Below are 27,914 nucleotides of genomic sequence, written 5' to 3' on the forward strand. Positions count from 1 at the left end.
GGCATTGGGTCAAACATGGGCAAGGAAACCACTGGCTGGTTACCACTACCACCTTCCCTCTGCAAATGGATCGACACTCCTCTGTACTTGGAAGAGGCACTGTGGGAATCAGAGGAGATCATTCCATTGCCTGGAATCAAGTTCAGCAAAAAGGAAGATGGTTGTGCTTGGTGGAAGCCAAGGACTTTGCTGCAGTTCTTTAGAATTCTTATTTAAGACAGATTTGAGGAAGAATTTTTTTCTCTCAAAGAGTGACAAAACTTTGGAATTCCTTACCCCAGGAAGCTGCACATTTTCAAGGCTGAGACTGATGTTTTAAATCAGGTGTTTAATTTTAATCAGGAAATTAAGGATTACAGAGATAAGGCAGGAATGCAGACTTTTTTTTAATTCATTCATGGGAAATGGGCGTTGTTGGGTGGCCAGCATTTATTACCCCATCCTGACTTGCCCTCGGAGTCAACCACATTGCTGTGGGCTCTGGAGTCACATGTAAGCCAGACCAGGTAAGGAAGGCAGATTTGCTTCCCTAAAGGACATTAGTGAACCAGGTGGGTTTTTCCAACAATCAACAATGGCTTCATGGTCATCAGTAGATTCTTAATTCCAGACATTTTATTGTTTTCAAATTCCACCATCTGCCATAGCGAGATTCGAACCCAAATCCCCAGGCTATTAGCTGAGTTTCTGGATTAATAATTTAGCGATAATACCACTAGGCCATAGTCTCCCCCAAGTGAGCATTGGATCAGCTGTGATCTTATTAAATGGAAAGACAGGTTTGAAGGGCTGAATGGCCCACTCACGTTCCCATTCTTACAGAGCTATGGGTTGTGTCCTCAGCCCAACCATCTTCAGCAGTTTCATAAATGACATTTCTTCCAATACAAAGTCCAGGTGTGGGTATGTGGGTATTTACAACTCTCAAGTACTAAGCACTTCATATCTATATACAGCAGGACTTGGACAACTTGGAGGTTTGGGTTGGTAAGTAATATTTGCATCACACAATGACCATCTACATCAAGAGAAAGTTTAACCACTTTCCCATTACATTCAATGGCAGTAGTATTTTCAAATTTCCCCATTATCAACATCCTGGAAATGGGGGAGAGAGGTGGTAGGTCTAAGGGGTGTGATTGGGTGGGTGTTATCAGTGACCAGGGGGTTAACTGGACCAGCTACATATGTAGTCTGCCTACAAGAGCAGGTCAGAGGTTGGGAATTCTGTGGTAGGTAGCTCACCTCCTGATTCCATAAAGCCTGTCTACCATTAACAAGGCACAAGTCAGGAGTGTGATATAATGCATCCTCCACGCCCTGCCACCTGCCTTGGTGCGTGCAACTCCAATTACACTCAAACACTTAAGAAACTCAACAGCATCGAGGACAAAGCAACCCATCATCTTAATCAACTTGAAAAGTGGCAGAAGAGTGCATATACAAGAGGCACCAAAGCAGCTTCCTCCATCACACTTCCCACACCCAAGGCCTCTACCACCTAGAAAGATAAGAGCAGCAAGTATGTGGGAACCACCACAATCTGTAACTTGCCCACTAAGTCACACATCATCCTGACTGTATCTTCATCATCACTGGGTCAAAACCCTGAAACCCCCTAGCTAATAGTAATGTGGGAGTAAAGACATCAGGGCATCTACAGCAGTTCAAGAGGGTGGCTCACCAAAGTGCAATCAACTTTCTCAAAATGCAATTAGGGACAGGGAATAAACAGTGGCCTTTCCAGCAACATTAATATCTCATGAATTACTTAATAAAAGAAAAACCAATTAAAGAGATGCCATGTGAAACAATCAGCATTGATTATCATACCAAACAAATGAGCAGAAATCAATATAACAAATTTTCGCCATGCAGTTATAAAGCACATTCAACATGTGAAAGGAAAAAACAAAAGGAGAAAAGATTTGGATTTATACAATGCCTTTCACAATCACTAGACATCTTAAATCAGATACCAGGTATATCTCTCTTGCTCAACTTGAGATCTTTTACATCGGCTCTAGCTGGTACCTTGTTTAACATCTCACCTGAAAGGTGGCATCTCTAATCGTGCAACACTTCCTCAGTAATGCACTGGAGAATCAGCATAGATTTTGGCGCACAAGCCTGGAGTGGGACTTGAACCTGGAACCTAAACCTGGAACTTTGTGAATCCGAGGCAAGGGTGCTAGCAACTGAGTTGCGGTTGACACACCAAAATGCAGTTTAAATCATGTGGACAATGAATACATTCTGGTTTAAGTAATACTGGGATGTTTGCAAAGTTCTTAAAAGATTCCTCAAAATAAAAAAGGAACAAAATAATATTTACTGAAATGACCTTGCCAGACTACTAACTTCATGTTGATGGTTTTCAGCTTAAGTCATAGCAGTTGGCTTTCTGTTTTCTGAGGCAGGAGAGTGGTTTTGAACAATTCATAAGCAACTGGTCTGCCTAGTTGCATTCTAGCTTGGTTTTACATGGAATTGCTGGTCTCTTAAAATCTTACACATGATTTTAAAGTATAATTTTTCCTCAAAAATATGAAAAAGACCAAGCAAGACAATTAAATTTTTTTTTAAACTTACAGGCTGAAAGTAAATCAGACTCGATGTGGTAATATTACATAAGAACATAAGAAATAGGAGCAGGAGTAGGCCAACTAGCCCTTCAAGCCTGCTCCGCCATTCAATAAGATCATGGCTAATCTGAAGTGGAACAGTTCCACTTTCCCGCTTTCTCCCTATAACCCTTAATTCCCCTGTCTATCAGAAACCTATCTACCCGTGACTTAAATATATTCAGCGAGGTAGCCTCCACCACTTCAACGGGCAGAGAATTCCAGAGATTCACCACCCTTTGAGTGAAGAAGTTCCTCCTCAGCTCTGATCTAAACTGCCCCCCACTTATCTTGAGGCTGTGTCCCCTAGTCCTGCTGTCCTTTCTAAGCAGGAAGAATCTTAAGGCCTCTATACCTAAAACTGCTTTAAAGAAAAATAGGACATTTGCTATCCTACCAGGACACTGTTTCTAATATGGACATTGAGCAAAATGCAATTACACTATTTGCCATTATGGATTTTAATTGGAATTTTTTTTAATAATAGACCCACAGAATGAGCATACATATTTTCAGCAGTGCAAATGAAAGTGCATTCAAGTTAGCAAAAGCTAGGTAACACCAATATTGCTTAACTGCAGCATTTGAATCAAAGTAAATGCATGCTTTTCACTGTTCAGCTACTTTTGCTTCACTCCACACGTACAGCGTTTCTGTGGGACAATGTTTAACACAGTAGTCTGGTCATATATTTATCAACTCAGTTGATCTTAAGAAATGTGCAAACCAACTACAGAGAAAAAAAAAAGTACAGACCCATGCGAAGCCTAAAACTGAAGTGAATCATTCTGCCAAAGCCATCAGTAATGTGTCCCAGTAGTCCATAGTAGTGCACTCATTAAACAAGACTTACATTCACCCAGGGGTGGTCCAACAACTGCTGTGCAGAATATCGTTGCTCTATATCAACCTGAAGCATCATGGTGATAAGCTCCTATAAAAGAAAAAGACAGAAGGATTGTTATTTGACTGTAATCCAAACTTGTGTGAGTTAGGTTGATCGACCATGCTAAATTGACCCTAGTTCAGGGGATTAACAGGGTAAATATGTGCAGTTACAGGAATAGGGTAGGATTGTTGTCAGTGCAGGCTCAATGGTCTGAATGGCCCCTTTCTGCACTGTAAGGATTCTATGATTCTATTCTACGATTCTATGTAAGGATAGACTTGAGGGATAATTATTCACCTAGACCAGAAAGGGAGACATTTAGAAAGTGATTATTCAAGTGTGACAGTATAAATGTGGGTTGTGGATTATTGTAGTTGGATATAATAAATTGCAAAATATTGTTATTTTTATTTGCCAGATCAATGGCATAACCTGAGTTCTACTGACCACATCATTTACTACTGCTTTGGGAAGATGGTGGCACAGTAGTTAGCACTGCTGCCTCACAGCACCATGGACCCAGGTTTGATTCCTGGCTTGGGTCACTGTCTGTGTGGAACCTGCACGTTCTCCTCGTGTGTGCGTAGATTTTCTTTGGTTTCATCCTATGGTCCAAAGGTGTGCATGTTAGATGGATTGGCTGTGCTAAATTCTCCCTTAGTGTACCCAAACAGGCGCCGGAATGTGGCAACTAGGGACTTTCATACGAACTTCATTGTAGTGTTAATGTAAGCCTACTTGCGGCTAATAAAAAAAATTTTAAAAAAGACTAGATTAATTGCCAGAACTCACCGTCAACTGTTCCTAATTTCTCAGTTGCATAGGTAAGCATGTTCAATGATCCTTTTATTAATATAAAGAAACTCATAGATATATATCTTAACACACAAGACATCTCACTGTCCTAAACATGCCCCCTTTACATCAATGTTCAGATGTTTTAAATGGCATGGCATGTAGCAGACTTGAAAAATGTAAATGGGATAGAAAAGGGCATGACATTCTCCAAGCTTTCTGATATAAATCCAACGATGACTTCTATCACTCCTTTTCATTGCATCAATGCTTCTATTATTTCAATTTTTGATTATTTAAGTGTCCCTAATCCCCACAATCAATGTCTTCGATTACAGTAGTGAATTTTTCAGAATGCACCCCTAGGATGTTACTGTTGCCAATTTTTTCCAGTGATTCACCAGAACAGTGCAATCATTCCGTAGAAGATTAAAGATCATGGCTAAAAATGAAGTTGTTTTGCATGTGCGTGACTGGGTTGTAGTGCGTTGGGCTCAAGGGCCAAAATGCTGCAACTTATGCATAGCTTGAATATCCTTAGTTCTTTAGAAGTGCAAGGCATTAAATCGGCCATTTTTCCTTTCGCCATCTGTATCAAATTAAGTAAAATGGCAATTTATAATAGAAAATTGCTGAGTTTTGTAAGTAACCGGGCTAACGTAATTTTACTTTGTGGGTCAATTCATTAATCTGCAGAGAAGCAAAGCACATTTATTTGAGATCAGATTCAAAGGTGGTGGGAACACACTATCGTGTGCTATGAACCTTGAAACAACTGAAGCCAACTTTCCCTCTAGGCTGTTCCAACATCTTGGATATTTCCTTTCCCAGTCAAAAAAAAACTTATGTCACCACAAGCACGTCTATCCCTTGTATGTTAGATTCTAACTTTTCCAATTTTAACTGAAATTGATGTTGCAATCCATGTCCCACATTAATGAGTTATTACTTTTCTGAGATTTTAAGCTAATTGAAAATATTTGTCTGTCTGGTTCTCTCGACGATTTATAATTATGATACAATATATTTTGCTGAGTCAATGAAAAATTCCCTTGTTCTGTTTGCTAAGAATTAAATATTGGTCAAAATGCATTCATCTCAACTCAGCAAATTTGATACAATTACTCACAGCAATATATTATAATAATTATACCTACAGCCGTTCTAGTGCAGCTTCATCTTGTCTTTCATTACATATAAACATTTCAGACATCAATATTAAATTGGGCCAAAAGGGAAGTCTAGAATTTGTATGCAGGTAAATGAGCTCAATTAAATTAATGATTGATTTATGATCCCATCAGTGTCATCTGTGGGATCAGTAATCATCCATAATGGCATAGAAAGAGCCATATTATCCACATACTCTCCTTATTCTCTGCACGCACTTAAATCAATGATGTTTATGCTGAATTCTTTCATCCATTATTAAAGGGTTGCAGTATATTTAGTAAAGTACTGTGCAAGAGGCAATGCAATGTTCATCTACAATAACAGTATTTTTCAAAGGCAATAATTGGTTAGGGAACATACTTGTACTGTATCTTGCTGTGGTGAGAAAGCTTTATTTTGCAGTTCTCAAAATGACTCACATATTCTCATTTTATACAGGACGAAAGGCTGCGATATCACCTTTGTTTACCCAGTGCAAAGGGAAGACACATTTACATTGTCAGCTTGCAGAACTGTGAAGATGAGAACATCAGTGCTGTACAAATGTATTCAAATATTCATCTAGAGCACTGCTCCCTGAATTACAACTGCTGGTGACATGGCGAAGATTTGCCAACTGACTGTTCCTTTCTGCACTCATGCACAGATTCTAGTTTCTGCTTGGCGGCAGAATTACTCTGCATCTTATCACTCTGCGGCATTGCGCATTGGTGTCCAAATATAGTGCATCCATGCATCACCCAGTTTTAAGAGTGTGGTGGTGTATTGGAAAGCAACACAATTAGTTCATGTTAGTTGGTGCCTTCAAGGAATGTCATGTTTGATTTTACAGGAGAATATGGAATGAGAAAACTCCTTTCAAATGATCAAACTTGTTTATTGCATAAACAATTTGCCAGGTTATGCCCCTCTTTGAATGCACTAACCAACCGAACCTCGATGAAGATTATAATCCAATTTCACTTGAACCTCCAAACATTAACACAGGAACATTGGGCTGGATTTTATTGGACACCCATAGTCCCTGCCCTTCCAAATAAAAAGTCTGCCCACCAACTTGCTGGCTACCCTGGAGCAATTTCACACTAGGATCAGCGTTAATTACTTTAAGGCCCAGACATACCTCCCCTATCTTGGCAGGTACCACTAGGACTGCAGGCAATCTTAACAAAGAGAAACCTGCACTCAATGACACTGCAGACTGAGTGTGAGGCCCTTCAGGTTGCATGTGGGGTGACGTAGCCTATTCCTGAATCCCCCACTCTGCCCTTACAGCCCAGCCTGTCATGGGACCCCACCCGGGTAACCCAGTTGCCCTCTGTGCTGAGCTTCTTGTCTTCAAGCCCTCCCGCCCTCTTGTTTTCAAGGCCTGCCACCCTATTGTCAGCCCTCAATAAGGAAGGGCACTTCCTCAGCTGTGATGTGGACAGGAACCTAGGACAGAGCTGTAAATGGTGCTGGTGTGGCATTTCGCCAGCGCCCACTGAATATGCAGTAGGGGGGGGGAAGTCCTGGCGAGAGTGCGTGCTATTCAAATACTAATGTATTAAAATGAGAATTTTGTGGTACTGCAATATGTTTCACACCTCTCCATCGGCAGGGGGTCAATAAGACCAGAACTTGTAAACTCACTGAACTTTCTGGATTTTGAGCACACGTCGTCATTCCTGCAGACAGAGAGGGCGGACTTAAAATCGTTTTATTATCTGAGCCCATATGACTTCTTCAAAGTTCCAGCTGTGTTAACTCTGTTTTTCTGTCCACAGAATCTGCTTGTCCTGCTGCTTTTCACCACTTGCTGTTTTACTTTGTACTTCCAGCATCCACAGTACTTTGCTTTTATAAAGCGTAAGGAAGTTTAGCATTAAGGGAAAACACCAGAGGAATTAATTGACTCTTGTGTCCAGTCTGAAAGGATATAATTTATGAATTTGATTTGTAATGCTATTTTTGGTGGACGGCTTAACTTTTTGCAGACACTGAAATGGTTGGTGACAGAGGGAAGGTAAGCTATTGGACTGCTGATGAATGGGGAATTGTTGTTATAATGCACTGGGGTGAGTTCTTCATTGCCAGTCAGGGTAAAAACAGGTTGCTCAGGTTTCTTCTCCTCTTCACAGTCCAGCTCCTCAACTGCTTGCCATACAGCCCTTGGATGGAATGGCAAGGACTGTTTCCACATGATGTTGAGGTAGTGTAGTGAATGCCAACACCTGCTCTGCCAGGCTCCATCAAGTAATCCAGGCTGCAGAAGCATCAATGCAGCACATCAGTCGTCTGCTTTATCACACTTCATGGTGGAAGCATGGCTTTCATCATGTAGATGCTCCAAACAAGAAGAAACAGCTCTACTGACCCCAATGACTCACTGTAGGGTCCACCCATTCTTCAGAATAAACGTAAGCAGCACTTGGTACAATTTTGAAGATGATTTTCTTTATTAGATAAAACTTACAAGTTAATGCTACAGAAGCAAAGAGTGAGAGAAAGATTGGGGACTGGCTTCATAGCCAGGCTCTGTACTAATCTTGAATAAGCACTGAACTCAGAAACAAGACTGAACCATGAACCCAAAAGCATACACCAAAATGCACAATATATGTTATTGGTAATCTGTGTTATTGAAATTGCTGGTACAAACTGTGTCCCTAACTTTCATAAACAATTGGCAGCTGCGTGGCCATGAAAGTTTTGTTTATGAATCTGTTAACATTGTATTTTCAAAGAATGCAGTCAATTTCTAAGCTCATCCCAGAATTCCCAGCTGAGCTTTAAAATGCGGCCAAGTTTGCTTTAAAGCTTAGCATGGTTAGTTACATAGGCAGAAATATCTTAAAATGAAGTATTTTAACTGAAGCAAACCACACAAAAGATCCCACACTCACCACAAAACATTTTGTTTGGCAAACCACCTTTATCTCCATTGGAGGTCTCTAACCTCCAATGGTTTATCTTTTACAAACATGAGCGGATACTCACTTTTGCAGAGTCAGAAATATTGTCCCAATATGGTGATGGAAATTCCTGATGCCCCATCAGTATCTGGTCAAAGAGGACATCCTGATCATTGCTGTGCCTGTAAAGAACAGCATCTCTCATTTTAATTACCCACACTTTTCCATCATCTCTGTGAAACACTTCAGCAATTCATTTAATAAAACAGATAAAAGCACATTTTTAACTACAATGGAATGCTCACTAGTGTCAAAATTCATCCTTCAAATTAACAATGAAAGAACTGATGGGTAGAGAATTTCTTCAGTGATGTGCTTTTTGCTGGTTCTACGAAAAATGCACCCATAAATTGCAAATACTGCTTGATCATTCATTTTAAGAGCCATCTAATTCTTAACCACGTGATAAATCCTTTTTCTGTTTTTTTCTCTCATCCTCATATGGTTGCATAGTTACAGACCTTCATAAAGGTAGCACAGTACAAGGCAAATATTTTACAGGGCAAAGGAAAATAGACACCACGTAAACCGGAGAAAGTCTCAGAAGGGATGAAGAGGTCGGTAGCTAAAAACAGCTGTGAAGGAAAACATTCTTAGGAGCCTTTTGAGAGGAGGAGAGGGCAGATGCGAGGTGATGTGTACGTCGAAAGCACTTTCCAAAGGAGAGCAGCAGCTGGTTATAGGGATGGTTACTGACAGCAGAGTGAATGATGAATTGGTGTCCACAAGCAAAAGGTGAGCAGGGAGGTATAGGATCATCGAATCCCGACAGTGCAGGAGGAGGATATTCAGCCCATCAGTTTTACACCATTTCTCCGGCAGAATGTCTTACCAAGGCCTACGGCTGCCACCCCCCGCCCTCACCGTGCATTTACCATGGCTAATACACCTTACCTACACACCTTGGGGCACTAAGAGACAATTCAGTTTGGTCAATCCACCTAACTTGCATACCTTCGGACTGTGAGAGGAAACCAGGGCACCGGGAGAAAACCCACGCAGGCAGGGGGAGAAATGTGCAAATTCCACACAGACAGTCACCCAAAGTCAGAATTGAACCTGGTCTCTAGAGCCATGAGGCAGCAGTGCTAACCACTGTGCCACAACACGGTTGGAGATAATTGAACAAAATGAGTCAAAGCCAAGTCAGCCTTGACAATGTGGACAAAACTTTTGAAATCATTTTGTTTGTGCCTCAGTGGATTTTGGGGAAAATAGTGGCAAGAGAGAGGGAGACAGCAGGTGGTGTATTGTGGGTAAGGGCAAGGCTAAAGCACTTTGAAGCTTGAGGAGGACAGGGATAGATGAAGCTCAAAGCGGTTGTTAGAGCAACGAGCTGCAAAGTGATTTCAGCAGTAATGTAGGAAAGGCTATGGTGACTTTAATGTTTCATTGATGCTATTTTTAGCAGCCTGTTATATATATATATAAAAGGAAACACAGGTCTGCACAGCTCATTTCAAACTGGAATCCACTTTAGTTTTCAAACATGCCAGAGAAGGCTCAGTAAAATAATTAGAAAAGTATGAGATGGAGGTATGAGTTACACTCAGATAGTGAGGGATCTATTTAAATATTTCCAATTATAGTTTGGATGAATTCCGAGTCAGTTGATCTTCCAAGAAATTGCAACTACAGGGCTTAAGTATTGCAACATGAAGGGGATGAATCTGGATTTGAATATTTGAAAATGACTGCTTTTATCTTTGTACATAACAGCTTCTGGCTCTTTGGCGAAGTCATGAAACAGGACACAAAGGTATTCAAGCAGTCACTTTTCTTTGAATCACTTCCTTAATTCATAGCATATTTTGCTGCCAGGATTTCAATGTGTTTCTACTTGAGAAAACGAGAGCCTTCAATAATTACTTGCTTCTCAATCTCTTTCCTGAAAAGAGTCAAGTAAAATTTGTAAGATTAATCTTAATTTGTAAACATAAGGCTCGAAGTTACACAAAAACCATTTTATTCAGAAGAAATAGACCGATTCAGATGCCACTGCTCTCTTGGTGCATGAGTGTGCATAATGCAACAGTCATACAAACCATGAAAAGCTTTTAGGTTTGATCCTTGATTTGTGATAAGTTCGCTGATCTCAGCTGGAGTGATAGTGGGGTCTACTATTGATCCCGTGCTTAAAAAAAGGGAGAGTTATACAAGGAGATAATTGGAAAATGTGCACGCCAGGTTAGAATTTAATTATGCTACAATGTGATGGCTACATAATCTGAAAACATCCATTGTTGAGGTTCACATAAATTATGGCACCTTCCGTTCATGAAATATCTAGGCAAAAGTTTGAGACTTTGAAGAAAAAAGGAGATTCTGCTGCACATTTGATTGACAGTCACAAATGATGGGGTGAATTTTACTGTCCCTCCCACCACGAGAATCAGAGCGGGCAAGGGGCGGACCATGGAAAGGTCCATTGACCTAGGGCAGTTTTGGGGCAAGCGAGGCCGGAAAATCCCGTGTGTTCAGGCTGGAATGAATGGAGTGTAATGGTGACCAGCATTTGAAATAAAAATAAATTGAGAGTTCCTTACAACCAAAGAACAGTTTTCAATTGTAGTCATTGTTAGGTAGGCAAACTCAGTCGCCAATTTGCACAGTGCAAAGTTTCGCAGAGTAATGAGATAAAATAGCCAGTTAAGTTGCTATCGATTGAGCGATAAGGGTTGGTCAGGACTCTGAATTTGAGGTTGATACCTCATCTGCAAACAGCACCTCTGACTTGCTCAGCAGGAGTATTAGTCTAGATTTGTTGAATGTAGAATTGGACTTGAGCCCATAGCACACTGACTTTTATGCCAATAGTTTCAGAAAGAAGCAAAGCTGGACTAGTTGTCAGTCGCTAATTGAAATAGCATATTTTTATATTTCCCCATATTGATATCATAAAATGTTTGATTTTGTAGAAGTGCTGGAGCCAAAACTATAAAATTTGAAACTATGCTTATTAATGACCATAGCGTGACAATTTATATCATTTTGAGTATGTTTAACTCTGGAAATATGTTTCCAGGAACTGTAATTAGAACTGCAAAGTGCTTGGACATAAAGTGTAACCAAAATCTGCCAATTACGATATTGACTAAAACCCATTCATCACCATAATAACAAAATAATACACAAATATATTTTATTTAAGGCTATACTCACTGGTCCTGGTATTTACTGAAAAAGATTTTCCCCAAAATATGACAAACTGTCAGGTTCAGACTGAAAACCAGAGACACAGGCAGGTTTTCTCTCCAGATCTTCCCACATTTTGCCATTTTAAAGCAGGGGGTCATGTTTTGCACTTTCATTGTGAGGGGCAGGGCCTAAACAGCCAGAAAGCCCAGATCCACAGAGATCAGGATGCCATTTCATAGAATCAGAGAATCCCTACAGTGCACAAGGAGGCCATTCGGCCCATCAAGTCTGCACCAACCACAATCCCACCCAGACCCTATCCCCATAACCACTTGCATTTACCCTAGCTAGCCCCCCTGACACTAAGTGGCAATTTAGCATGGCCAATCCACCTAACCCACACATCTTTGGACTGTGGGAAGAAACCAGAGCATCTGGAGGAAACCTACGCAGACATGAGGAGAACATGCAAACTCCACACAGTCAGTGACCTGAGTCCGGAATTGAACCTGGGTCCCTGGAGCTGTGAGGCAGCAGTGCTAACCACTGTACCACCATGCCGCCCTTTCTGGTCTCGAAACCACATTAAAGATCCTTCTGCTTCATCATCGCCAGCATTGGGCATCCCTGCCCCTAACTGCTGGCATCGGGCCTTTGGGGCACTGCCCCACCCAACCCCTTCCCAATCTCTGGTGTCCAGGATATTTCTCCTCCCTCCAACCCTGCCCCACGTGAAGTAAATCCCCGCTATAGGGTCGTCTACAGGCCCCACCTCCTGTAGGCCTCACTCCCTTCAGAGGGCTACACAGAGGATTAAACTAAGATGAGGGAAATTTCCATTAAATATGTGCACTTCATTTTTGAGGATAAAGGTCTTTTTAATTGATTTTTTTTCCCTTTTTTTTTGCTATGCTCTGCCCATTACTGTGCAGCACCAGCTGAGCTTAACACAGCAGGGGGAGATTTGTTTCCAGATCTCTGCCATGTCACTTTAAAATCATTCGGTGCCAAGGTGAATTTGTCATGGTCCCGGTGATTCCCTTGTCGACTGTCTACTCTTTCCTCAAAGGAATGACTTGGCCTCTATTTTCTTCACAGAAGATGCTCAAGTATTTCCAGCATCTCCTGTTGTTTTGTTTTGTGTTCTGTGCTTACCGAGCCGAGATCAGGAGCTGTTACTCCATGTAACCCTTAGCTAGAGAATATATCTGAATAAAATCCAGGATACTATCGTACATTTATAAACTGAAGAACCAAGTAGCTTGCAAACAGTCGGAGGCTGTTACGCGCACTGATGAACTCAGGTTTTTCCACCCACTGCAGGGTAAATGAAGCCTAGCATCTGAAGTATTATGTATAAGTCAAACATTTGACTTAACCATGCAGAAACAGTCTATTTTTTCTAAATTTCATTATTTCAGAAAATGTGAGACACTGCCAAATTGAATTAACTAATTCACTGAGGCGGAGTGTAGGATTTTGGTATCAGACTCTGATAGAATACAGGGTTGTCCGATTAGCTGGCTGTAATTGTCATGTGACTGTAACGGAAGGCGTCACAGATATTTGATGGTAATAGATTATCGCTCTCAGCTCATCAATTATAATACTATTTATCCCATCATCAGCCAATCCCAGTTGACCTTTACTCATCTGAACTTCAGGTGAACCTGTGAATAATTATTTGAAGATGATGAATAATCACCCAGCGTTAAGTGATTATTCCGATCTGCTCCAGAAAGAATTTGGGGAGCAATCAGGCCAAGTGAGAGAGATAAATTCATACTTGACTTGAGATAATAAGGCATTGATAGTTTGTCCACAAATGCCCATCAACTTGATATATTCTCAGCCATCTGAAAACTTAAATCACTCCAATATACATTATTGCTGAGAGAAAATTTTAAATTAAATTAATATACATAAGCATACGCACAGATAAAAGTGGCTAATAATATACAAGGCTAGAAATTACTGTTGTATTAATAATATATCAATGCTTGAAACATTTGTAAGACATTTTTGTGTTTGCTATTTTAATGGACATTTCTTTGTATATTTTAGTGCCTAAACCCTGAACTTGCACTTTTCTCCATTCTCTCTCCTTTCATTCCTCTTGCTCTCTCCAAGCTCATCTTGTTATGCGACAATCTCCTGTTCTTTTCCCACCAAACTACTGAGCACTCACTTCTCTTCCTGGTCCTCTACTGCTGTTATCCTCCTTTTCAAACCTGCCATCACCATCCTTCTGTTCATAAACTCAACCATTGATCAGTTGGTCCAACAGCAACTTGCGTTTCTGTCATGCCTCGTACGTAGTTAAAAATGTCCCTCCAAGGAGCAACAGTAGACAATATTTGGCACTGGCCCTCATAAAGGTGCATTAGGACAGGAGGCCAAATGGTTGATCAAAGTGGTAGATTTTAAGGAGTGACAATGAGATTTCAGCCTTTGCCTCAAAATTAAAATGGCTCGACTAAGTCATAACTTCGATCTTTTGCGAATATAACCACTGTGAACTATCCTTTTTGTTCTTCTCCACTCATCATGGGGAGGTGATGGCCTAGTGGCATTGTTGCTAGACCATTAACCCAAAAACTCAGTTAATGTCCTGGGGACCCAGGTTCGAATCCTGCTACAGCAGATGGTGGAACTTGAATTCAATAAAAAATTACCTGAAATTATGATTCTATTGGTGACCATGAAACCATTGCTGTTTGCCAAAAAAAGCATCTGGTTCACCAATGTCCTTTAGGGAAGGAAATAGAGGCTTGCAGCATGGAAACAGGCTTTTAGGCCCTACATGTCCATGTCACCCTCTTTTTAACCACTAAGCTAGTCCCAATTGCCTGTGTTTGGTCCATATCCCTCTATATCAATTTACCCAAGTAACTGTCTAAGTGCTTTTTAAAAGACAGAATTGTACCCGCTTCTATTACTACCTCTGGCAGCTTGTTCTAGGCATTCACTGCCTTCTGTGTGAAAAAATTGCCCATCTGCACCCTTTTGTATCTCTCCGCTCTCAGCTTAAACCTATGCCCTCTAGTTTAAGACTCCTCTATCTTTAGGAAAAGATGTTGACTATCTAGCTGATCTATGTTCCTCATTAATTTATAGACCTCAATGAGATTGCCCCAAGTATTCTATGTTCCAGGGAAAAAAGCCGCAGTGTATCCAGCCCCTTCTTACAACTCAAACCAGCAAGTCCTGGTAGCATTCTAATAAATCTTTTCTGCACTCTTCCTAGTTTAATAATATCCTTCCTATACTAGGGTGACCAGAACTGTACACAGCATTCCAAGTGTGACCTTATTAATGTATTATACAATGTCTGCCACCCTTACCTTGTCTGGGGTACTTGTGACTCCAGAGCCACAGCAATGTGGTTAAATCTCAACTGCCCTCTGGCAATTAGGAATGGACAATAAATATTGACCAGCCAGCGATGTCCATGTCCCAGAAATGAATAATAAGAAAAAAAACTCTGCCTTTGATACAGTTGACTACATCATCTTCCTCCAACACCTGTCTTTTATCCGGCTACATGAAACTCCTGGTCCACAAATATTTCCATTTTTATAATTCTCACCCTCATGTTCAAATCCTCCCTGAGTTTGACCCTCCAACAATCTTAACCTCTTCCAGACCAACAATCCTTTAAAAAAACCTGCATTCCTCCAACCCTGGCCTCATGTCTACCTCCAGAAATTTAGTGCCAGCCATCTGGCACTAAACTGTAAAATTCCGTCCCTTAATCTAGCAGTCTCACCACATTTTTCTCCTTTTAGGATGTTCCTTACAACTTATCTGTTTGACTACGCTATTAGACACCAACCCTAACATCTCCTCAGAGGCTCAGTGTCAATTTCTGTCTAATTACACTGGTGTGAGGCACTTTGGGACGGTTTCCCACATTAAAGACAGCACATAAATACAGGTTTTTGTTGAAGTGAACAGGTTAATGCCTCAAAGAGTGGAATACCTTGACTGTGTTAGGCATTCATCTGCTGATTCTGACAAAGTCAAACAGATGCTGAAACCAAAAAAGAATGTGTGCTGTACGTACCCACGGAATGGAGGGAAACCACAAAGCAGAATGTAAGTAATCACACCAGCAGCCCAGATGTCCACCTTCAGACCATAGCTACGAAGAAAAAGTGCTCATTAGAAATGTGTGTGTAAAGTACATTCAAACCCTGAACTCAATTTGTGTAAAATGGATTACTATAAGGCTCATGCATTATTCATTACAGAAGAGACACTGACACTGTAATTAACTGAAACTACACAGTACCCTAATGGATAGTGATGCCTTTGTCTCTCAACTGGAGAGCTATTAGTATAAGTACTGGACTAGGAATGTTTTGCTGGTTCGGTGGGTGTTTCATTAGCTTCCAACTGGGTGATTAGGTAGCATTCTGAATAAAAGTGACGTGGATGTATCTCTCTTGAAAGAAGAAACATGGAGTTGTGAATTAGACATCACCTCCAAAATAACAATAAGATGCGAGGAGCAGTGTAATGAGCTAAGGGCACTCCCACTCCGGAGATCCAGCCCTGAATCAGCAGAAGATAAGTTTCTTCCCTCTTTGAAGTTATGCAAGCTCAAAATGAAACGAGCTCTGCGGTCTTAACGCGGAACACAAATCTCCCCTTAATGTGGCAATAAAGTTGCCATAAAAAGCGCTTTTATGTACAGCAGAAATGTCCCACTAATGCAAAAAGGATTTTTTTTGAGGTTTTGTTAAGTATGCTTTCAGGATGGAGCAGAAAGACTATTTTAAATGTATTTTGACCTGCGAGTTCATACCTGCTTAAAAAAAGACTATTCTATAAAATATATTTCTTCAGTACAGAAAATTCCCTAAAATTTCTTTTGATGAAGTAGTAATTTAAAATTACTTATGGGTTCGCACCTAGCATGTACAAATCAAAAACCTAATATCCACAAAACGTGAATTATGTCTGAAGAATATTCTACAGCCAAATTAAAAATATATTTTTGCCACAGTTGTATCAAGAATTGTGCGATCATCGAATAACAAGTACATCTATGGATATATTATATTCTGGTGTCTATTTTCTCACGCAGAAGACCCTCATATCTGATTCATTGATGCGTGACCCATGATCTGAGAACTACTACTGACACCAGTGAAACGTCCTCTACATACATCTTAAATTTCACATTGAACTTTTCTGATGGACTTAGTAGGTAAAGAAACCACCTGATTTAGCTCCAAATTACTGTTATGTTGTAACAGGCCATCACTGGGACAGATAGTTACCAAATTGTGGGTCTCCCACAGCCAACTGAATGTAAAACAGCTGCAAATCACCAAGCCCACCTGCCAGGAAAACCCTTATTAGTGGGTCTTTGGTGTTTGTGGTCATAACCTGTCAGCAATTTTATTTGGTTGTAGTTGGTACATGAAATCTGCACTTCAGGAATCTGGCAACATTAGTACAATCTAAGAGCACGTTGTGATGAAGCACAAGGCCCTGGTTCAATTCTTAATCTGTGCTGAGTTAATCGGTCACATGGAATTGGTTTCACTCCTTCTGGATTCAGAGAAACAAAGGCACAGACTCAAATATCATATTCTTTTTGGTTGCATAGTGCGCCAGTAGTCATTAACTAGGCTTACACATGAAATATGATCAGGAGGTTAAGTGGCCAGAGGACAACCAAAAAGAGTCAGTGATTTCAGGAGAGAACAGGGGTGAAAAAAGTGGAATTGGCAGGAGAAAACGTAAACAATAATTACTGAAAAAAGTAGCATTTGTATAAAGAAAACATATAAACATGGTGAGCGCATTTGGTGGTACAATACCCAGTTTCGGCAATTATTTCTGGAGCCACATATGTGGGAGTCCCACAGACAGTGTACAAAGGCCCATCAACTACTGTAGCAAGGCCAAAGTCTCCTAGTTTCAGAGATTTACTTCCATCCTGATGTTCATATACCTATAGTGGAAAAAAATGCAAAGAGTTTTGGTTATTGAAAATTTTAGATTGTTGTTGTAATAATTGCTCTTCAACTCACATCAGTTGCTTAATGAAACCATTGGGAAGAATCTGGTAGAGGTGTCAGGAGGGGGCAACAAGGTAGGCAGGGGGACCTGAATCAAGTGGGAGGCCAAAGAAAATCAGCTTCCCAATGGCAGGATGACCTTTTGCGATGAAGCTCAGGGAACTTTGAAGGCAGGCTGAGCTACCTGACGGAAAGTGTTTGGATGCACATTTGCATACATCTGTATGTCATGCATGCCCATTAAAAGGCTAACTCACCAGAATGAAAAGCCCTTCCCAATTCAGTTATTGGTAAGCGAGCAACACATGCCTTCAGATTGCTGCAGGTGAGTGGTGTGCAGTGGCGAGGTAGTCAACCTGCTGGAATTGGAATAAGGAGCCACCGTTTCATCTTTCTTTGGGGAATGTTGTCAATGAGGAGGTGACCTAAGAAGCATTGGGCAGCAGAGTCTGGGGCAAGAATGGAGCCAGAAAAGGAAGGCAAGGGTGCTGGAGTGAAAGAAGGGGACTTGCATGTTTTGTGTTGGAGTCCAGAGAATGCATGAGGGAGGGGTGCGTCTTCAGGCAAGGATGGTGGGAGTGAGATGATCCTAAAGTGGGTGAGGATGGTGTTGTCTGTGGTGGGGATCCATGGGTTGCACCGAGAGTCTTGGGCAGTAGAGGGAACAGTCATAATGGGGAGGGGGGGGGGGGGGGGGGGGGGGGGGGGCAGTGGGTGGCTGGTCCAGGTCATAGTTGGATAGTAGATGGTCTCATGGGGAATGGAAGGGGGCGTGGTGTCATGGAAATGGAGAGAACACATGCCATGGATAATGGAGGTCATAGCGTGTGCATGGGAACAGTAATGGGGGTAGACTCAATTGGGAAATAATGCATGTGGAGGATGATGATTATTGGTTCCACACTAATGGGGGAGGTTGAAAGGCAACAGCAGGAGAGGAATGATTGTATTAGGTGGGTCAAGTTCATGGTAGAAGATGGTACAGGATATCTGGAAGGTTACACACACCATTTTCTCAAGGCTTTTCTTCACAACAAAGGTTTTTTTTGTGTCAGTACTCAAAGTGTGAGGAGGTTCTTTGCAGGTGGGTGGAGTTAAAAGTTAGCACAATTGGCCAACTAAATGGACTAAACGATCATATGGTAACTGGGTGTGAATCACGTTCAGATATGTTCTCGCTATGGTCAACCCCAAATGGCAACAGGAATGCTCCCTGAATCCTGGGTCTCCATGTCAAGATCCCAGCAAGGTCAGGAGCTGCAATAAAGTCTGTGCTAAAAGGCATTCAAATTAACCAGGATTGTGGGGGGATGAATAGAAAAAGGAGGGACGCTGGAATAAGCTTTCCTGGATCCACCGGAGCAGGGGTGACAATAATGTGCAGATTTAGATTTTGAAAGGCATGGGGGATGGGAGTGGCTGTTGTCTTTGATGCAAGAGTCTCGTTAATGGGTATTGGCAGTGTTAGAGTGAAGTTCAGTGGTATGAGAGAGAGAGTGTGCAGACACAGCTCTCATTACCCAGTCAATGCTGCAATCTCCAAGCAAGGGGAAGAAAAAAGGGGAGGAAAATCGTCTGTGGTCCTCCAAGTTGTGCATAGATCACCCCAGGCGTACATGATCCTGGCTCCAGGCAACCCTGTACTTCCACTAGCTATGTTCCAGCTGAGGGGAAAACAGAGGGGGTGCCGATTTCCTGCCTGCCCTGATGCAAGATTGGCTGTGCATCATCTCTAATGAGCTGATCAGCGAGAGATTGCACTCCCAAGTGGAAGCCTTTCTCACTTCCCAATCCTGCCTCCCAAATTGAACTCCAGATTGGAAAATTCCGCACATTAGTTCAATAGATGTGTTTAACTAGATGTGGATTAATTACCCTTGCATTATAAAATTTGGGTCAATGGACCAGACTAGGTAAAGATAACATTTGACTGTACGCAAAACATTTCTGTACAGAATCTGCAGCTAGTTCATCAGTATTCAATGCAGGCATGTAGTTAAGTGTTTCACAATTTTCCTTAATGTCTTTGCATATTTGCTTTGTGAGTTACTGCACTGGCCTTTATTATTGTATTACTCTTGGCACAGTGTAATATAGGTAGAGGGGTAATCCTCTGTTCTGTGGCCCAGAAGAACAACCCAATAACAACACACAGAAAATGCACACTAATCAAAAACAGTTATTAAAAAAAATCAGGCTGACTGTGAACTGTAAAACCATTTTCAGGTATCATTAAATCACACTCTACTTCGAGCAACTATCCAGCTTAATTGTTCCCGGGTGTTAAGAGAAATGAGAAGCATTTGTTATTCTAACAACTAATTTGAGACTTCATTACCCAATAATTAGTTACTGTTCAAACTACTGCTTTGTGTTATTGCCTTTGTGCTTAAAGGAATCATCAGTTCCAAGGCTGCACATGGTTGAGCGCAAAGGTCAAAGATGCAAGTTGCCAAAGCGGTACTTTGCAAAAATGAGCTTGTGAATTAAGAACTGAGAAAACAAGGCATTGATGTACTTCTTTTGTTGTAAATGCTCGCATACAGTGGACTACTACATGCAAATTGTACATATTGCCCCTTCCTTATATAGGTGTGCAGAATAATTTAAAGTAAGTATCCAACCAGTCTCCAATGTTTGGCACCAGTAGCATAACAATTGGTACTTTATGCTGCTGTGGGTGCTGTCAAATTCTTTGGGATGTTTCACAAAACAGATGACAAGTAGGAGTTGGAAGAATTACAATAGATTACCAAAGATCTGATCAAAGAGATAGGGATTGATTTAAACTCAGAGAATGGGTTTTGGGTGAATTAAAAGTGGGATCATAATTTTGGGGAGGATTGAAATGAGCAAAATCTCAATTATAGCTGGAATTTTACCACCTCGCCCGCCCCAGAATGAGGGCAGATGAGGCTCGCAGAATGGGATTCTCTGTTGGCCTCGGGCAGGATCTTATTAGCCTCGGGCAGGCGAGGTTGTAAAATACTGGCCCATATCACTGTAGGAGCTAAAGCTTGATTAATATTTTTAATTAAACAGTTTTCTATCCTAAAATCAAGGATCTATAATAAACTGCAGATGTTGGACAACTGAAATGAAAACAGAAGATTCGGGAAAACACTCACGATCAGGCAGTATCTATGGGCTTTTGGATGATGGACAGTTTTGGAGTAAAGTCTGCGCCTGAATCGGATTTGTTCCTTATGCAAACTCTGCCTGACCTGCTGTATTTTCCAACATTTTCTTGTTTTTGATCTTCTATGATGGGCTTTGCTCAGAAGTGGTTAGAGATGGGGAATGGAAATGTTCAGCAAGGGCTGGGGGGGAGGATCAGTCAAGCAAAAGGTCAGCAAAGGCCTGGAGTAGGACGAGGCCCAAATCTAGGCAAGTACAAACTGAAGTGGATTCCCGGTTAAGTGACAACTGAGCACAGCAAAGTCAAGAGTCTGAGGTTGGGAGAAGCACATCTAGTGTTGAGATCAGGACAGGTGTGTTCTACGCCTGAGGTCGGGTGCTGCAGCTGAGCCTGGGAATGGGGGTATTTCTGGGGAGACGGTTGGTGCAGAGATATTCCTGGGCTAGTACCTGTGGAGATATTCCTGAGACCAAATAGGACATACAAATGTCAAGTTCCACCACACGAGCAGGTATGATCAATCAAATAGTTTTTATATGTTATCTTTCTTCCTTTAGGGAGGCAGTTTTAAACTGAATTTTGGAAAATGTATTGATTTTTGTTGTTAATTTTTTTAGTGGTTTATTTTTGTTAGAAATCTATTTTTAATAAATTCACTAGCAAAACAAGACAGCAGTCCAAAGGGTTTTAAAAGTTCGTTAGTTTGCTTCTGCCTCAGTGAGAGTTGGTTCTTGTTTTGCCGCCTGCTGATTTTCCATTATAACATCCCCTAGCTAAACCGTCATCAGTAATTTTCATAACCTACTTGCTGCAGTGTCAGCCTTGGCTCAGTAATCTGTGCATGCACATCTTCAAGTTAGAAGGACTTCAGCATGAAATCGAGGCTGACACATTCACTGCAGGACAGGAGGATTGCCACACTATTGGGAGATGCCCTTCCAGGTGTACGCAAAGTATCCCACAGCACAACTCAAAGAGCAGCTGGGTAGTGTTCTCGGTATCCTGGTAACGTCTCTCTAAAACACATTCACTGAAAACCCCCAATCTCATCCGTGACTGGGATTCTCCGGTGCCAATGCAGTGAACGGAGTTTTGTCTGAGTACCCAATTTTCCATTCTCACCCACAGTGAAGCGGGTACAGATGAGATGGGAGCATCCCATCCATTATCTGACGGCACTGTTGTTTGGGCCACCTTACTGTGCTAAAATTGGCTGCTGCATCTCTTATATTACACTAATGGATGCATTTGATATAATATTGTGTAATAAATCCTTTCTTCCTTGGTAGGTTTGTTACATGTTCAGCTGCAGCTTTCTGCTGTATTTGACTGCACCAATTAGGTACATAAATTTATTTAGTACAATAATTTACAAGTGGAACTATAGTCAGATTTTCCGGACCCACCGTGGCGCTGTGATGGGCTAGCCAAAAGTCATTGACTTTCGACAGGACCGGATGATCCTGACAGTGGGCGGGGCTGGGAAATCCCACTAGATGTTTAGTTTTTGAAGAACAGCTTACATTGGAACAACCCAGCCTAAGTACTTATAGTTCTGAATTTGGTATGTTAGACAGAAGCTGCAGTCAAGATGGCCAATAGCATACTACAAAAGAGTATTAACTGATATTCTGATGTAAGCAGTAACAGGAACCTTCTCTAGTGTGACTTTTAGCTGAAATTGATGTTAATCTGTAAATATGCAATTTGTGGTCCATCAAATCTAGCATTCTATAGACCCAGACCTAGGTTTGTAATTAGCATATTACATAATGATAATCCATCTCCAAGCCTTTAGAGCTATTTGCTTCATTAGCACATTAATGTTGCTGTTTTGCCCCAATCATTAATATTTCTCATCTAATTAAAGTGTTCGGTAACATTGGACAACACTACCTGGGAAGAAAAAGGCCTTGGGCATATTTCAGAAAATGTCAAATGAATTCCTTTGATTTATGAATGCAGCAAGTATGCAGCTAATGATATGCACAGTAGTAACCACTTGAAAGAGAAGTGATGGTGTAGAAAATAAAGATTGTTACTGAAGCCAGATAAGAAGCACTACAGAATAGCAAATTCAGTCTTCAAAGCACTTGTGATGGTGTGAACGCAAGTGCAACTGAGAGTTTTCAGGAAATCAGTAATCAAATTGGATTATTTTCCAGGTTTCTGACCAGACCCTGAGCAAATACCAATTTCAATCCTGTCACACGTCCAGACATAAGATAAAAGTGACTGCTCCATTGTCATAAAGTAGGTGGAAATGTAAATGATGAAGGGAATAGTATTCTGACATTTTCAGGTTGTGTTAAAAAAAGGAACGAGCATTTATACATCACCTCTTGTATTACTGGGATTTTACAATCAATTAATTACTTTTGAAGTCTCGTCACTTTTACTTAGTAGACCAATGCAGCGAGTAATTTGTGCGCAGTGACATTCCACAATATATAATCATAAAATGATGCAACCATAGAAGTGGGACTTTAGACCCGTTGTGTCTGTGCTGGAGCTCTGAAAGAGCTCCTCAATTAGTCCCAGTCCCTAGCTCTATCCGCACAACACTGCAACATTTTCACTTTCATGTATTTATCTAATTACCTTCTGCAAGTTATTATTGAATCTGCTTTCAGGCACTGGATTCAAATCGCTATGTTCAATAAAAAGTGTTCCTTTATATCACTGCTGGCTGTTTTGACAATTGCCTTCAAGCTGTCCCCTTTGCTGTCAGGAGTAGTTTCTCCTTATATGCTCTATCAAAACCCTTCATAATTTTGAACATCTCTATTAAATTTTCTTCTTTGCTGTAAGGAGAACAGTTGCAGCTCCTCCAGTCTCTTGACAAAACTGAAGTCCTGTATTTTTGGCACCATTCCAGCAATTTCTTCTGTACTCTCTTCAAAGCTTTTACATCCATCCTAAAGTTTCTTCCCAGAACTGGACAGAATAATCCAGATAGGGCCTAAACAACGATTTTATAAATATGGATCACAACTTCCTCTAACCTTCCTGGCTTTGTACTCTAATGAGATAAATACAGAATTTACTTTTTGGGGGTTAAAGGATCTTATCCAGGCCATCTCTCCTGCCCTATTCTCCCTAACCCCACACATTAACCATGGCTAATCCATCTAACCTACACACCTCAGGACACTAAGGCACAATTTAACATGGCCAATCCACCTAACATGCACGTCTTTGAAGTGTGGGAGGAAACTGGAGTACCCGAAGGAAACACACTCAGATACTGAGAGAATGTGTGAACTCCACAAAAACAGTCATCCAAGGCCAGAATTGAACCCAGGTCCCTGGCACTGTAAGGCAGTAGTGCTAACCATTCTACCACTCCAGATAAATATTGACTGAAACACCATTGACTGGACACACCCCCCTCCCCGCCTTTGTCTTAAGACTAGCAGGAAGTGGGATCTTCCAGAAATCCTTCCTTTAAATGACCTGGAGATGGGCCTACCAAAATGGAGCAGGCTGACGAGTGCAAGTGGGTTGAAAAGTGCACCACCACTCACAAAGTAATCTCAGACAGATGCTTTCAATACAACCAGTGGTTTATCCATTTACAGTTGAACTTTCTTACCACGCCACAGCCCTTATCCTACCCCAGGCCAATTTTACTCTTTGTGAACAGATCCCACAAGCCCTATTATAACTATTCAAAACAATTGGACGGCACATAAAACTCCCTAAGTAAACAAACAAACTCTTCAAATTAGCTCTGAAAACAAAGTCAAGCACTTGTCAAACAATTAAGCAGTTGGATTGTAGTTAAGATCATGTAAAGCTCCCCATGTAAACAAACTTACTTAAGAACAGTTATCACAATTGATGTCTAGATTGAATAAGTAAAGGCAATGGGAAAAAATTAAACATTTACACCTTGTTATCATACTAGGCTAGATACTCTTTCAATAATGTGATATTATTTTCTCCCTTTTATCCATTAAGTTCATCTGAATACCTTTCCAGATTTACAATGTTGATCTTTATTTGACAGCTTGCACAACACAATTTTGCAAACACACAACTTCCAAACACAGCACAGTCATAACTCACCTGAATGAGCATAGATATTGGATTGTATTTTCCAGCTACGCTTGCTCCAAAACCAAAAAGTCCCGCCTGAGGTCAACAAACCTTTGCACGGTCCACCCATCCACCACCCCCCCTCCCCCCGGCTATGATTCCCATGGCGGTTGGACAGGAAAAGTCCCCTGATTGACCCCACACCCTGCCCTGCCCTTGTGAAAATGGCTGACAGTTGAATCGAAGGTGGGAATTCCAAATGTACTGCTCAGGGACTTTTAAATCCAGTCCCAAACAGGTCCATGAAAATCCGCCTCCAGAATTAGCCCGCACTTTTCTGCATCATTTCTGTGATTCAAATGCATGGGAACTGCTGCATCCACACAAGAGATTGATAAAATGCAAATTAAAAAAAAATCACTCTCAGGTTTTGGGTGTTGCCAGCAAGACCACTTATTTTCTATCCCTGGTTGCCCTGAGCATGGTCTTAGTGGCATCCCTTCTCCTTGGATGACTTGAATAGAAGTGAACAGCCAACAACAATGTTGAGGCACTGGAATCATATACAAGCCAGACCAGGCAAGGATAGCACACTAACAGATCTCACAAAAGGGATTACCAGCGCTTCCACTTGCAACAGAATTCTAAATACAAATATTAATTTATGATTTACTAAAAATGTGAATATTCCTGAAATCTGTTATAAAAACATGAATTGTTTCCTTCCTTAACCGAAAGTTCTTTATAACATTGTTTCAAAGTATTGATCAGTATGTCTATTTGTGTGCGTTGTCATTATTGTCAATAATTATTTAAGGAAATTTCTTTAAACATTCATAACTTACCAATAGATTCTCTGGTTTGATATCCCTATGTACGATGTTAAGGCTATGCAGGTATTTGATAGCACTGGCCAGATTGTACAGCATCCCACTGGCATCGCGCTCTGTGTACTTGTTGGTGGAAGTAATTGCATCAAAAAGATCTCCACCCTGAAGAATAAATGCCACTGCATGACTAAGTTTGCAATGTACATTTCCTACCAAATATTCCAATAGAAACTGCTTCTACTACTTACCAATTACTATATATGAACATATTATTCATTATACTTAAGATGCTTTGTTAATTTGAAAATTTTACCACAAACCTAAATTAAATGCAACTAAATCAGAATGCTTTCTCAGTTAACTAACAAGTCAATCAATTTCACATCTCCTCTTTCCAGAAAAAAAAGTTTATTGGTATTACAAATAGGCTTACATTAACACTGCAATGAAGCCACTGTGAAAATCCGCCAGTCGCCACACTCGGTGCCTACGCGGGTGCACTGAGGCAGTATTTAGCAAGGTCAATGCACCTAACCAGCACATCTTTCAGACTGTGGGAGGAAATCGGAGTACCCAGAGGAAACACATGCAGACATGGGGAGAATGTGCAAACTCCACATAGACAGTGACCCCAAGTTGGGAATCAAATTTGGGTCCCTGGCGCTGTGAGGCAGCAGTGCTAACTACTGTGTCACCATGTCGCCCAGTAAAGGTGTTTAAGTATAAACGTGCCTCACTAGCCTGAGGATATGACTCCATGAGATACAATTGGAGTACTATACATGCCAATTGTTTTGTTAGAAGATGTATTTCATTCTATGTCTTGCAAGTCCAACAACATGGCCATACCTTGACAAGTTCCATTACTAGATAAAGTTCACTTGGTGTATCCATCTCTTCAATTAAAAGAACAATGTTTGGATGTTTAACTCTTCGTAAGATGGACACCTCATTTTGGATCATGTGTTCCTGTCAGAAGCATAAGAAGCATTTTCTTATTTTTAGATTGACATCTTTATCTGACAAAATCAATATCAATCAAAACTGCTGTTTTGACAGTGGGATTAGCCTTCAACAAACACAGCAAAATAAAGGTAGCAACCTACTATCCACAGTTGTACCGTGCAATGATTAAACATTAATTAACATTTTATTTTCTGAAATCTCCACCTCTGGAAGAATTTAACTGTCTTAGGTAAAAATCCAGAATAATAATCTGGTGCAAAAATTGACCAACAACAATAATTCCCTATGTATTAGGATTCATGGGCTGATTTGTTTGAGGTGAAAGGACAGAGAATTGAAATTAAAACGATAGAGTTGGTATGACCGACAGATCTTCCTAAGAATACTGTGAGTGTTCCTATGGCATGGTCTGCAGTGGTTCAAGAAGGCAGCACACCATTGCCTTCTCAAGGGCAATTAAGGATGGGCAATGAATGCAGGCATAGCCAACAGTGCATGTAATCCGTGAACCGGAATTAAAAAAAGATTAATGTCTGGCAATCCATTATTTTGACCTGTACAATTACTAATTTCCACTTTATCTATGTGATGCATGATACTTCTTGACAGAGAAAAGAAAGTAGGGAAATCCATGTTTAATCATTTTAATTGTTTTAGTTTAGTTACATGCAATTTTGAAGGAATTTAAGTGTATTAATCAATTAGCTAAATAATTAAGGCAATTAAATGTGCATCTAGGTCTTAAGGCACATTCCTATTTGACAAGTGATGATTTTGGTAAAGGGTATAGCATTTCTGCTGCGTTGCTCTCAAAAGTCTGTTGTTTGAAGTAAAATAGTTTTTAGACCTCAAACTATAGTGCTAGGTCTTAAACTGTCTTTTTAACTTAAAATGCTTTATAGAGAAATTGTCATTTTTCTTAAAGTATTCAACAGATGTTGTGCATCTTTGTGTCTTTAGCAATTTCTGTAGTGCGTGGTAGTTATGCAGCTTTTGTGACTCCTATTTCTTAGCCGCATGCAATGTATTAATAGAATGTGGTATTTTGTGATGTGTATGTTGCTACATCAACTTTAGCTACTACTCGTCTTTATGTATTGATGTTATATGTACTGTAATCATTTTGTAATAGCCATATGAGTTTGACATTGTGTACCTCTTGAACTGAGTTATTTGTTTTTAAGTGACTTGCTTCAGGCATCAGCAGTCACCATGAAGTTCATATAGATGTTTGAACTTGCCCAAAGTTCTCTATTTGGGTCAATGAGCTCGAAAGGAAATCAATTTTGGAGGAAAATCAAAGCAGTCAGGAGTTAATGGGAAGTGGCAT

The 27,914-nt window shown here is 40.7% G+C and overlaps 1 protein-coding gene across 3 annotated transcripts in view; it reads right to left on the reverse strand.

The window, feature by feature from the left end:
• dclk1a (doublecortin-like kinase 1a) overlaps positions 1-27,914 on the reverse strand; it is a 314,126-nt gene that overhangs the window by 40,306 nt on the left and 245,906 nt on the right. For all 3 annotated transcript variants that reach the window (XM_080197467.1, XM_080197469.1, XM_080197468.1), the window contains 6 exons: positions 26,468-26,587; positions 25,634-25,780; positions 17,408-17,541; positions 15,640-15,717; positions 8,461-8,557; positions 3,478-3,558 (listed from right to left, as the gene is read on the reverse strand). In XM_080197467.1, coding sequence (XP_080053593.1) covers positions 3,478-3,558; positions 8,461-8,557; positions 15,640-15,717; positions 17,408-17,541; positions 25,634-25,780; positions 26,468-26,587 — 657 coding nt within the window. The remainder of the gene's footprint in view (positions 1-3,477; positions 3,559-8,460; positions 8,558-15,639; positions 15,718-17,407; positions 17,542-25,633; positions 25,781-26,467; positions 26,588-27,914) is intronic.

The sequence above is a fragment of the Carcharhinus amblyrhynchos genome, chromosome 10, assembly GCF_965287045.1.
Source record: "Carcharhinus amblyrhynchos chromosome 10, sCarAmb.v2.hapA, whole genome shotgun sequence".
Lineage (NCBI taxonomy): Eukaryota > Metazoa > Chordata > Chondrichthyes > Carcharhiniformes > Carcharhinidae > Carcharhinus > Carcharhinus amblyrhynchos.